General features: G+C 39.6%; 1 protein-coding gene across 5 annotated transcripts in view; it reads right to left on the bottom strand.

Moving 5' to 3' along the window:
- The window catches only part of AVL9 (AVL9 cell migration associated), a 42,158-nt gene that overhangs the window by 20,412 nt on the left and 7,925 nt on the right, over window positions 1–13,821 (bottom strand). For all 5 annotated transcript variants that reach the window (XR_007167794.2, XM_048075515.2, XM_066992250.1 and 2 more), the window contains 3 exons: window positions 4,634–4,754; window positions 2,268–2,353; window positions 414–485 (listed from right to left, as the gene is read on the bottom strand). Coding sequence is in view for 4 of the 5 variants with exons in the window: in XM_048075515.2 (XP_047931472.1) it covers window positions 414–485; window positions 2,268–2,353; window positions 4,634–4,754 (279 nt within the window). In the remaining variant the exon portion in view is untranslated. The remainder of the gene's footprint in view (window positions 1–413; window positions 486–2,267; window positions 2,354–4,633; window positions 4,755–13,821) is intronic.

The raw sequence follows: 13,821 nt of genomic DNA, 5'->3' as shown, positions 1-13,821 counted from the left end.
GTACAAGGTGGCCCCTCAAAACAAAAGTATATCTGTGACTATCTTTCACAGTTGTCAATAGCCACCCCCTTCAGTTATAATAATGATCTAACCCTGATATCATATATATAAATATACATATGAAAGGAAGAATTAGTAGCACCTAAGAATCAGCAGGAGTGCAAATAGATATCCCAGTCCCTGACAACAGGCAGACACTTTTACAATTTCTCTTACAAGGAGGTACCAATTCAAGGCAGCTCATCCAAATGCCAAAGCCTTCTGATTAAATTTTACTTCACCATTTTGTTACCCTCTGCAATGATTTAAAAAATTGTATGTTTAGAGCTGGAAGTTCCAAACAAGAATATGGGAACCAAACGATTTTACTATGGTATTTAGAAGTGTTTTGAGAGTTAAACAAACATTCTTACCAGCTGACTGAGAACACAGACACTTTTCTGCACTGTTTCTCGGGTGATGTCTGCTTGCCGTACTTTTAATGCCTAAGAAATAGAAGTATTACAGTATTATTACCCCCACACAACTTCAAGAACAACTCTTTTACAGGTCTAGTTGCCATATAGCCCCTTTTTTAAACAAAATCCTAAAACTGACTGCCTTCAGCGGAGGAATATCCGAATGATGTAACAGTGTCTTTACCTAATACAAATGGTCAAAGCACTGACTTGTCAGAGTTGTGATCTCATCCCACTGTGCACACAGCACAGATGCAAACACAGCTGTGATGACAGGCAGAGGACTGCTTAAAAGACACTAAATAAACAGCCCTGGAATAGCCCAGCAGTAGCCCTGGAAAAGGCAATGGCATTTTAAACTCAAGGTTATGTAACAGAAAAGAAGAAGCCACAACACACCACTTACTCTTCTCTAATATTATCAGTGAAAATGGATCAGGCTGAAAAGTCTGTCAGTCAGGCCTGGGAGCAGTTTGCTTTACACTCAGTAATTTTCTTTGAGCCATCCATAAAATAAAAGAGGTAGAACAAACTCCATTCTCAGCCAGACCAAATGGTCCTACTACTCAACAGCACAACTATAAAGGGTGAGGGCAGAAATACAGCCAAGTGATTCACTCAACTGCATAAAACAGCAAGTGTGCAGACTGCAGCCCACGCATCAAAAAGCCAGATGGGAAGAGCGCTGGAGTTGCTATATGAAACACACATTATTTTATATTCTACTTGTTCCAAAGAGTTCAATTTAAAAATCTATTTTATCTAAATTGGTTAGCAAACAGTATAAACTGCAATCAAGAACACAAAAAAGCCAAGTTAAAATAATTGTATAGTTAAATAGAGCAAGACTTCAATCACAGAATACAGTGAGGACTGGCTGTAAAGATAGTGAGTGAACTAAAATCAACATGGATTATGGTCAAAAGAAACAGAGCTAAAATCTGCACGTGGAAGATGTCTCCTACAGCATAAAGAGAAACTTCAAATGTAATCAAGGTGCACTTGAGACAAAGAGTACAAAATTTGCATCTTCTGAATGCAAGACACTTTCAGCGCTCAAAGCCACACAGCATTCCAGATTCTTAGCATCTCACTGGAAAAGGAGTGGTTTTGCTGTTGTTTTAAAAAAAACTGTAGTAACACAATTGTAATTACATAGGTAATACTACTGCTGCTTCTTTTGAAAATTTGGGTACACTCCAGTAGATCAAACACATCTTTCCCCAAAGTGTGATCAGATATACACTGTAGCTCTCTTACCAGTTTTTCCAGCTTCCTGCTAAAAGTTCAGTATCAGTAAGCAGCTACATAGCTGCATAAAATGAATGGCAAGATTCTGGTCCAGTCTGCAAGCATACTTTTGGCAAAGGAAATAGGTGAAGAGAAACATCACTACATTTGCATGGCCAGAACCCAATAAATACTCCAAAATTCTTTGCAGTCACACAGTGGAGAAATTTAAACAGCTTCCACCCAAGAGTCTTACTTCCTGGCAACTGGTCTTGACAGCCTGACAGACTGTCAGCTTCATTTTGCTACTTGGGATTGATACCTGGTTCTCTCAAGAACCAAAACATATTGGTCAATTGTCTTGGACATTTCAAAAGATCACAATATATGCCCGATAACATGAGGGAAATAAATAGTTCTCAAGTTCTGTAGCTACCTACTGAGTAAATTTTCACAGATAGTTTTTAAAGTAAACTGATCATGTAGTTTGAATCTTGGTGTTAATGAGAGCCATTGAATTTCAGAATCGTAGTTCAAGTCTATTACTTCAGTAGTATTATTCACAGATTGGAAAGTTACCTTTGCTTCAATCTGCCTATAGCAAGAGACACCATATACTGTAGTTTGATCCCCACATCTTGGTGGTAAATGGAAAAACACGGTATCTATGAAAAAGAAAAGAATGTTTCATAAGTCACTAACAAGTGCTCATTATCTTTGTTCTCAGCATCACTTATTTATAAAAGGGTTATTGCTGAATATACTGGCACATGCGTTTTCTGAGATTTGAAAAAAAAGGAAAAAGTCATCTATAAAGCTATGCCTACACCCAAATTAGAGTTTCCTGATAGCACAATAATTTGTGTAAGAAGCTCCAGCTGTGCCAATATGGATATTCTGACAACAGCCTCACCTTTAGCCTAAGCTCCTTTATCAGCCCACTGACAAATGTTCAGAAGCAGCTATTAACAGCACAGATGCACCACTGAAACCAACAGGTATGCTACTTTCCCAATTCGGTATGGAAGAGCAAAGGCAGGGCACTGTAAGACAAGACCCACAGAACCGGTGGGACTGGGTGGTACAGCAGGTGTGTGATGACATCAGGAAGCTGATTTTTTTTTCTACCTTCACTGCAATTAAGGAGGACATATACAGCTGAAAGGTTAGAGCTGCTGACACCCCTACCCCTACCAAGGTAGATACTCATGTACAGCACCACTATGATAGCAAAAATGATTTGTGAACTCTAGCCTCACACAAAAATTGTTTCCCCTGTGCAAGTGTGACATGAACAAAAAAAAAAAATCCCTGTAAAATACGGCACAAGTGAGGGTTACAGCTTGGGATACATACACGCACACACACATATACACACACTTGCTTCTAGTGCCAAAAAAATGTTGCTAAGTCATAATTAAATAAAAATACACATTATGATTGTTTGCCTTTCAAAATGTAGAATGAAATCTTTTTTGAAGGAAAACAAAAACATTTTACTCAGTCTGTAGTAAATGCAGAATAAATGATCACACATGCATTGAGTCCAATGGAAAGAAGGGTTATATATGAAAAAATATTCCCTTGAATAAGTATAATGCCATTATGGAGATCACATGGAGTTTTAGTAAGACTTTAACACATTTCTTGCACCACGCCATGCTCATTGCAAAAATTTAACTGCCAGTGGGAGTTAGTTGAAAACTCAGAATGGAAGAGACAGTTATTAACAGTTATGTTTACTGGAACTTCATCTGAATCAGATTTACCAATTTCACGTTCATGTGTATCCTTGTCTACAAAACACCAGGCTTTACAACCATTTTGTTGCCACGTCTGTTTTTCTTCCCCTTACCAAAACCCACATATTGATAAACTTTTAGTGCAACAATGAAACTGGCCAAAGTTGAGCTTGGATGGTGATGAGCAAAGAGGGAACAGGTAAGTGAGGTTACATACAATTTTCCTGGTTTTGAACATAGCCTCCTGCTCATTACATATTTAGCAATGCAGAAAAAGAACAAAAATCATGACCCAGTGCAGAGTCAGAGGTACTCTTATTGCTGCTGGGAAGGGGATTCTTTTGATATGACTTCCTCTGCTTTCAAAGGCCTCTGGAAGCTGGAGGATTAGAAAGCTAACTACATCAGGTTGAAAAAAAAATAATATTAAAAGTAACATTAAAGGGTCTGTTATTTTGCTGTTTTAAGTGACTTCCTTGTTTGCTGCTGTGCACAAAAAATATGAAAACAACAAGCAAATAAGTGTCAAAGTGATGAACTAACTGCTGTCAAATAAACAAATACATGCAATAATAAACAAATAATGCAATAAAACTGAAAAAAGGAAAAAAAAAAAAAAACTCCTGCAGTGACCTTGCTGGTAACTACATGGTGAAAAAAAAGTTTTATCTTTCTATTCTGCTGACAAATACACTGAAGATCCTACATTTTATATTTGCTGGTTTTCAAAATATGCCTTGCTACAGACATTGAATAGCTTGTAGGTCCTTCTAAGAATCACTGAATGTTAACAGAAATAAGAAAATAAATAATGAGTAGATACATTAGAAAGCAGAATTTCAGAATTTCCATCTTCCCTTAGCTCAAAACTGGATTAGGTTTTACTCAAGAGCTAATTCCTGACTCAGGTAGCTTCTTTAAGGAAAGCTGGTAGCCTTGTTTTGTGTTAGGACTACACACAACTGATATGTAACCTTTAAACTGATTTATTGATGTAGAAGATACAATTTTATGTTTCTTCAGAATTTAAAGTGAAAAAATGATCATATTTATCAATTATTTTGCAGCCTAAACAAGTAGTGCAAGAAATCTAATAGCAAAAAGAATAGTTGATGAACTATTCAGATATTTGGATTTTTATTTGCCTGCAGTAGAAGCAGGTGGGAGGCCTTAGCACATGCAACTTCCTCTCAAATTTCTTACCTTCCTGGTAGTTGTGAGCGCCATCTGGCAAGGCAAGAAATGGCAAGTATTTCCATTCCTCTGGTAAGCCGTGGCTGTCGTGCCCTTCTCCAGGCATTAGAGGAGGGTAGGAGAATTCAACCTAAACAAACCAACCAACCAAAATAGGAAGCAAATAGAGAAGAGATTATTGTTACCAAACAAGCAAGCCTCTGTAATTCAGCCTGGCATTTTTTCTCTTTAGAAATGGCATGAAACAGTTTTTCTTCCTACTAGTATTCCTCCTCTCTTCCTTCCAAGCACCCTTGGACTGACTCATATGCAGTCTAACTGACAGGCCTAGGGCAGATTTGGCTCCCGCAGCTCTCTATCCAGCCCAGTACCTTTTCCTCATGAGAAATACAGAGCAGATGTTCAAGTAGAAGACGTCACCCCAGCAGCTGCCTACCTTCTCCCCTCTGCACACAGCCAGCAGCGCACGGCTGCACCTGCGGTACCAGCAGAGGTCATTGCTGGGGTGCACACCTCCCGAGATCCGATCTGGCTTCTCGCCGCCCCAAGTGCTCATGGCTAGGCAATGCTCTACCACATGCAAGCCTGTGTTTTACTCCAGTGGATACTGAATTAACCTCAGAAACTACACTAACAGCAAAACATTGCTTTTAAATATTTTTATGCCCTTGACTGTAATTATGCAGCAAGTTCTATGCATTTACTACAAGTGCCTCTTTTTTCTTTCCAAGAAATCCTGACTTTCAATTTCACCTTTCATTTGTCTACCTTTTACCTCTTTTTCTCAGTAATTCTCTATTCCTTGCACTATAACATTTGTCTGCCACAGATCCTGAAAATCAGCATCTTCAGTATCATTCTTTCATTTCCTTTCCGTACGGGTAAGCTTCTGGGTTTCTAGCCACTTTCAACAACTCTTTTTTTCCAGATATACATTTCTTAAATCACTGAACACAAATCGAGGCACAAATTTATTGTCAGAAGAAACTGATGCGGGATACAACTCCTCTTGGAAGACATTTGGCTAAAAAATAGTCAGCTCTAGAATGCATAAATGGAAATTTGTAACTCATAGGAAATAAAAAGCATGGCAAGACAAGCACACAAAATCTTAACATTGGATGATAATTTTTTTTATGATTTATGAATACTGTATAGGATGCGGGTAATGAAGAAATGGGAAACAAATCAAGAAAAGTGAAATTTTTCACCTTACCACATGGTGACACTCTTTCTACAATCATTGCCAACTGGCTCCCGTGTTCTTTTGACAGTATGAAATTAGCTGAAAAACTACTTTCTCCCCTTTGTTCTAGCTAGCAGTATGCTGTCAGCACCTCAGGTGCTATCAGATACTCCCAGCAGCAGGGATTTCTGCAGGCTCTGACAGTTCCAAACTCAACAAACTGAACAGGCATTAATGAGACCAGCGATAACCTTGTTTTACATCAGTCTGCTTCTTCTGCATTTTAATGTATATTTCTATATTAACGTGGGTATAGGTGAGAGAGGACCACAAGACTCAGACAAAGCATAATTAAGATCACTTAAGCACCTTTAAATCGTCTATTTTATACAGAGATGTTACGATAGATATGGTTTATATGACATACTGTTCCTCCCCCTCCCCAAAAGGACCCACATAGAGTACCCTCCTTCCTAAGGAGGGATCCCATTTATGTAGTTTAACAGCTTGCAGAAGCACTGCCTCTTGCTGCAGAGGCTGAGAGGGTGCAAAAAACAGAGGCAGACAGCTGTAAGAAGAAAAAGGACAATCCAACAGCAAAGATGGTATCCACTCCCCTAGAGTACTTCTTTCTACCAGCTTCAGAGTTCCCAGTGGTTTCATTTTAAAGCTGTTAAGTCAAACTTTTTCACAAGTAGTCACTGCAGGTGGGATTCATGTCATCTAACTACATATCAAAAAGCAAGAACTCCGAGCCAGCCTTCCTAAGCACTCCACACAAAGAAAACAGACACCTGCAGAGGGTGATTCATCTGATCTGTTTCTTTCCATCATCTCCAAAGAGAGATGGCTCAGACTTGGAAGTCTAACTTGCAGATGACTGAATTAATGCAGATGAAAATCACCCTAACTGTTCCTTATCATCTAGACATCTTGCTTGACTTCTACGGCTCAATTTACAGAACCGCATCAGCTCAGGTTATGATTTTTTTTTTTTTTGCATTAAAATCACACAATTCAGTTCTATCACTTCTGAATTTTTGAACAACTGAAATCTCACTAAAATTCTTTCTCAGGCTGTGCCTGTAAACTGCTTGATACAGAATTTGTAGCTAAAGCGACTACACAAAAACCAAAACAATTATTTTTCCTCACATCTTCCACTTTAAACCTAAGAACAACTATGGTGGGGGTGGGACAGGACCACAGAAGGGACCTTTCTCACAGTTCTTTCCTCCCTTCATGGACTGAAGACAGATGAGCTCATTTTTCATTTAATTAACACAACAGAACTCTACCTAAATCTACCTACAGGTATATGCCTAAACACGCACTTGATTTCCCCGGTTGGCATCAATACATAGATGCATTATGAGATTTGCCTGCAAATAAAAGTCTTTGTAATAAAGCTCCGTATTCAATAGGAACAAATACATACACAATTTTTTTGAGTTGATTGCCTGAGAAGATTTTACAGGCTTTTATCCCTTCAAGTAAATTGAAAAAGTCTCCTCAAAGTAAAATTTGTATTAAAACCTGAACTCCTCAGAGACTTCAGAAGAAGCGATATAAAACATGAACCCGAATCTCTGCTCATTTCTTACTCTTCCAAGTGTCAGGGATCTTCATTACAGCTAGAAATATTGATTATGCCTGTCAAGGGGTTTTGATGGCAATGCTTTCTGCCTGTTCCAATTGTCATCTTCTGTATGCAGACTGCCAATGACGGATTTCAGAACAAAAATCAATACAGTCTACTGTGTCATGACTGAGTGGAGAAATAAATAACTGCACCACACAAAATACTTCAACTTCTGTGGATTACCAAGCTAAAATAAAATACAAGAAAAACCTAAACTGAAGGACAATCAAGTTTCTGGAATTGACATTTGTATCTTTCTGTAATTCTGCTACGTTAATTAACCTTTTGTATGCGGTTTGTATTGTATCTAACAGTTTGGATGCAAATAGACAATCTTTTCTTGTTTGGGGAATAAGAAAAAAAAGACTAGGCAATCTGTTTTGGTTCCCCCTCTTTAAATTCACTAGACATTTGCTATCTCGCATTATTCACAGTAATAATAGATGAATGCAGGGAAGGAAAATTGTATTTCTGTTCTTATGTTTAGAAACTAAGATGAGTTTTTCTTTGCACAAATGCATTGATGTTGTCTTGTACTAGATTATGAGTACACAATCAGAGGGGAGGTTAAAAAAGGACTTGGATAAAAGAGGAATTTTCAAAACATAACTGCATGTTATTACACTACTGTTACTGTTATTACTACTATTACACCCATACATTAGAGAGGTAGCCTCCACTGATTTTCAGTGAATTTTATATCCAGGTCAGGCTGTTTTCCCTCTCTGCAAAAGTGTTCTCAAGTGTTAGCAATTACAGCATCAGTTATATCCTCAGTGAACATTAATCAGCAATAACTCAAAACGCTGGTAAGTCACTACAAATACAGACTCCCCATGCTCTCCAGTCAGTCTGCTGTTCCATGTTTGAGCTACTCCATTTACAAGTTAACCCTTCCTACTTTACTGTCACAATATGTGTTCTCCTCTTCAAAGGAGGTATTTTGAAAGATCTCTCTTCAGGCTACAAATAAGGAAATCATGGTCCCTAATAAGTTTTCATGTTGCATGAGTCAGCAATGTGCCCTTGTGGCCAAGAAGGCCAATGGTATCCTGGGACTGCAGCACCTGTTGTACAAGGACAGGCTGAGAGAGCTGTACCTGTTTAGCCTGGAAAAGAGAAGACTGAGGGGAGATCTCATCAATGCATATAGATATCTGAGGGAAGGGTGTGGAGAGGATGGAGCCAGTCTCTTTTCAGTAGTGCCCAGCGACAGGACGAGAGGCAACAGGCACAAACCGAAGCACAGGAAGTTCCAGCTCAATATGAGAGGGCAATTCTTTACTGTGAGCACTGGCACAGGTTGCCCAGAGAGGTTGTGGGGTCTCCTTCTCTGGAGATACTCAAAACCCGCCTGGATGCCATGCTGCACAATGTGCTCTAGGTGATCCTGCTTGGCGGGGGGTTGGACTAGATGATCTTCAGAGGTCCCTGCCAACCTCGACCATTTGGTGATTCTGTCAAGTTCTTCCATTAGTTCAACAAGGAGAAGATTTAAGTTCAGCTCTCTTCAAAAACCTTAATTATTTTAAATGGCAGTACAAAATGAAAAAAGGAAACAAAGATTAAATGAAAAAAAAGCTTTTACTGAGTTGCAGAACTTAATTTACAGTGAGTGAACCTACTCCATTCTAGGAAAAAAATTGCTTTGATGATCTCTCCATTGCTTGTACTGCATCAACAGGTAGAACAACTGTTTCATATGAAGAGAAGGAGACTGGCAAAAACACTAATTACAGTCATAAATAATTTCAATTCATGTCTAGGATACCAGCTCTTCAGATCTCACTTAAGCAGAAAAAGAATAAGAAAAGTAAAAGGATGTTGAATATTGAGGATACTACTAACCAGGAGCGACAAAAACAAACAAACAACCACACACAACAAAACAACAAATTAAAATGACACATGAAAATTGATCCCTCATTTCAAATAAGCCAGTATTTGAAAGCTGGGATTTTTGAAGGAAGTTTTTCTGATATCTTAATTCTAGCACAGACAGAGAAAACCAGTACACCAATGATTTTATCTGAGTCACCATAACAACTGCACCATTCAGCCAAACAAAACTCTTAAGCACATAGTTTGTCTTTCAGCATTGAGAACAACTTAAATCACAATTTAGCCAGATTTAAATGACAAATTTTCCTCATATGTATGACAGAACCAACAGATCAAGATCTACAGGCTGATTAGACAACCTGTAAAACAATACCACCTCTGCTGTAATATTAAAATACAGAGATATAATGACCTCTAACAACATATTCATATATTTATGTATACACATATCTGAAAAGAGTATTCTACACACACACATGGAAACAGCGAAGGGAAATCTATATATCAGAAAGAGATAGGGCACTGTGTTTTCTATCCTTCCAGTTCCTAAAACTTCTTCATGTTCCCCCATCACAAAGCTATAGAGCAACACAAGCTCCAAGACACCATTTGTAGTGCTACGTGTGCACAAGAAAACCATCTACGTTTGCTTCAAAAACTAACTAGGTTAGTACAATTTTTACTATAGGGCTCTTGAAACATAAACAGAAAAAACAAAAATGGAAACCTTAGTACTCATGCTCCTCCGAAGAGGTGCATAATATTACTGCAGCCATTTCAGCCCAGGGGACTTTCTAGGGAGCTCTGTGTCCTCCAGAAAAGTCTTTGTGGTCTTATAGAAAATAAGTTACAATTCATACAGGATGACCTTTTAGGATGATCATGAAATCACAGAATCTCCTGAGTTGGAAGGTACCTATAAGGACCACTGAGCCCAACTCAACTAGCTCCACATAGGACCACCCCAAAATCAAGAAGCATTTGGACAACACTCACAGGGTTTGAACTCTGACAGGCTTGCTGCTTTGACCACTGCCCTGGGGAGCCTGTCCCAGTTCCTGAACACCTTCTCAGTGAAGAACCTTTCCCTGACACCCAGCCTGACCCTCCCCTGTCACAACTCCATGCTGTTCCCTCGGGTCCTGTCACTGTCCCCAGAGAGCAGAGCTCAGCGCCTGCCCCTCCGCTCCCCTTGTGAGGGAGCTGCAGGCCGCCATGAGGCCTCTCCTCAGCCTGCTGTGAGCAGCAATGCATGACTAGCAATGCTGTGCCTGATGCACCCCAGGACAAGGCTGGCCCTTTTGGCTGCCAGGGCACACTGCTAGCTCACATTCAACTCTCTGTTGACCAAAACCCCCAGATCGCTTTCCACAGGGTTGCTCTCCAGCCTCCCCTCCTCTGGCCCATATGCACATCCAAGGTTGCCCCGTCCCAGGTACAGAACCCAGCACTTGCTCTTGTTAAACTTCATATTGTTGGTGACAGGTACAAGGTACCCGAGAAGGCAGCTCCCTTACTGAAACAAAACGGTAACACACAGCTGTATTCCTCAGCTACCTCTGCCCAGTGCAGCAGCTGGTTTACAGCAGGGTCAGCAGCAGCCAGTTTTCCACCCACACAACCAGCTGCACCCATCGACTCTGAAAGGATGTCCCCAGCTCCACAGGCTGGTGGCAACTCCCTCCTCCCATCACCCGAGACCCAGATGTGCATCCCTTCCTCAGCTCTGCTGCATGCCCTGGTTCCCAGTGGCAAAATGGGGGGACCAGTACTGTCGGCATGCTTCAAAGCACACATCCTCTTCAGTGTGGAAGCAGACATTGGATCTAATTCATAGGGCACATGCTGCTGAACCCATGCTTTCCAAGTGAGTGATCACCCTGTTGTATGAGCCAACAAGCATTTGGGTTCTTTACCACAGGACGTCTGATGGGCGCAGAACAGCTCTTAGTTAGCATGCTCCTTACTTACGAGTTTCAGCACTCAGTTTAAACCTGAGTGTGGACAAATTCACCTCCTTGCCAAGCACAAGGCTGAGAAGGTACAGAAACACTGCAACACCATGAAGCACAGAACATGCTCTGCTCTAGGGAATCCTAATGAACCAGGCAGCCCCGTACCCTATTCCCCAGAATGTTATAGCGGGCAAATAACTTGCCTTCAATTTTTGTATGCACAACTTTGAGAGAGCTTTTACAAGCAATGTGCCTGCCTAGGCATAATACTTTGGCACCACATACACACTGTGAGATGGATTACCAAAATTATACACAAACCACATAATACGGTAGTATTAGGACAGGGAACTATTATAAAAATTACATTAACAACCTTGTAAAAGTGCCGAGAGGCCAAGCTACTATTATTTGAAAGCACTGTGAAACAGATATGAGGTGCCACAGAGGTACAGAAAGACACCGTTTACCAATTTAGCATTCATTCATTTATTCCACAGAGAAGTCAAGATTCCTGGCAGAGTGCCATTTATGTAACTGCTAGGATGTCGTGACATGTACGGAGAACAGACAGATCAGAAGATGAAAGCTAATGATGATGACGATGGCAGGTGTTATATAAACGCCAAGAAGTATTTAGGAATCTTCTCAACTCACATCAGGGCAACAATGGAGAAAATACTCAGTATAGAGCCCTTGGATGAAATGCTTTATTTCCTGTGTGGGACTTCAAAGAAACAATTGCAAGAATATCAAAGCACAGATCTCTTTAAAGCTTGAAAAACTAAGCAAAGAAACAAACAAACAAAAAAAAAATCCACCATACCTGGGAATTTTTCTTGAACACCACAAAATACTAAATACACAGATTACATAGACATGCAAAGAGTGGAACCCACCATTAATGCTACATAAGAGATTAGAATCTGTGGTATTGTTTACAGAAGTGAAGCGTCAGATACCAATTACAGTGTACTTAGCAATGCATTGTGTACTTAAAATGATTAACATTCCGTGCAAATTTGAGTAGCCTTTCTAATAAAAGCTAAAAGCTTCTGTTAGAATTTCTACGTGTTGAACATAAACTCATCTATATATTTCCATTTAATGTTCAAAAGTTTATAGGCTAAATTTAATACTTGATTCTATTGCTATTAACACCAGTAAGAGATGGCATGCTCATAACACTCCGTTAAAGTGTTTAAATACTATTATTACAAGCAGGGAGCAGAAACAAAGGAGTTGTGTTCATGTTTACAGGTTATCGTCAATAGAGCTGGGAACAAAACCCTTTGAGTAGATTCCAGCCTAGATCCTTTTCCAGGTATTTTTCCGTTGTTCCTCTAAAAGGCTCTTATTTAATCACTAGAGAAGATTACCTATTGCATAATATCTGCCTACTGCACTCCCCCCCACCCCCAAACAAAAGACACAAGGACTTTAAAGACAGGGCATACACTGCACTTACACTGTTAAAGACAGCATCAAGCAAATCTATCAGGCACAGCACAGTAACTGCTGGGTTGGAAGAGATCAAAAAAGAAAAAAGAAGCAATTCTCCAATAAAGCAGAGTTTTGGAAGAAAGGCAGCAGACAAACTGAGACAGGTTAGAAGCGTTCCCTTCACTAAAGAACAGAAAGATGCATCCAGAAATGCTGTATGTGGAACCTACTTGAAAGACTGACTTCAGTGTTTCCCCCTTGGAAATGTGCTACAATAGAGAACGCAAAGACCTGAAAACACAGGCAGTGCTCCAAGCAGTTCATAGAAACAGTAGGCTTAACTCGCTCATTCCTTAGACAACTCCTAAGTTTGCAAACAAATTCAAGTATAACTTGCAAAAACTCTGATTGAAGACAATCTCCTTAGCTCTCAGCTGCTCTCCAGGTACAAATAAAAATAGGCCATGTGCACTGACTGATCAGGACACTGTATGTGCCGATTTCTGCAGATCTCAACAAGAATTATCTTCTGTAGCTAAAGTACTTGAAACTCTCAAATTACAGGATGAGAACATACATAATTCAAGAAGGTAAGACCTCTTAAAGTGCATTCTTCCTCTAAAATATCAAAACATATTCAGGACCTTTTCTAAAAATTTTGTATCAGTTGTTTCATCATTGATCTTAAAATTTATTTGTATGCTAGGAATAGAATACGCAATCAGTCAAGGCAGGAGGACTGATCTTCAAGCACAGTCGACAAAGAAACATACTTAGACATGCAAGTTGCACGATACTTAGGAAAAAGTAGACATCATGTTTACATGAAAAAGTTAAAATACTCAAAAACATTTTAAAGGTCCTTCAGACAAACTTTGGGATTCCAAGACAATATGCACTTCTGTATTTATGATAGTCCACTGCTAAGTCTGTGATACTAATTTTGAAATGCCATACAGAAAATAGCAGCTAATGTTGACCTACTTATTCTCCAGAACAAGGATACCAAGCAAACAAAAGTGACTGTAACATGCTGCTCAGTCAAAGACACACATGGTACTTTCCCTGCAATGTGCACACACACCCCCGAACACAGAAATTTCACTGTTTAAGTAAGTAAGAACAATTT

This window comes from Anser cygnoides, chromosome 2 (assembly GCF_040182565.1).
Source record: "Anser cygnoides isolate HZ-2024a breed goose chromosome 2, Taihu_goose_T2T_genome, whole genome shotgun sequence".
NCBI classification, from domain to species: domain Eukaryota; kingdom Metazoa; phylum Chordata; class Aves; order Anseriformes; family Anatidae; genus Anser; species Anser cygnoides.
Note: the sequence above shows the minus strand (reverse complement) of the source record. Positions and strands in the feature narration are given on the sequence as shown.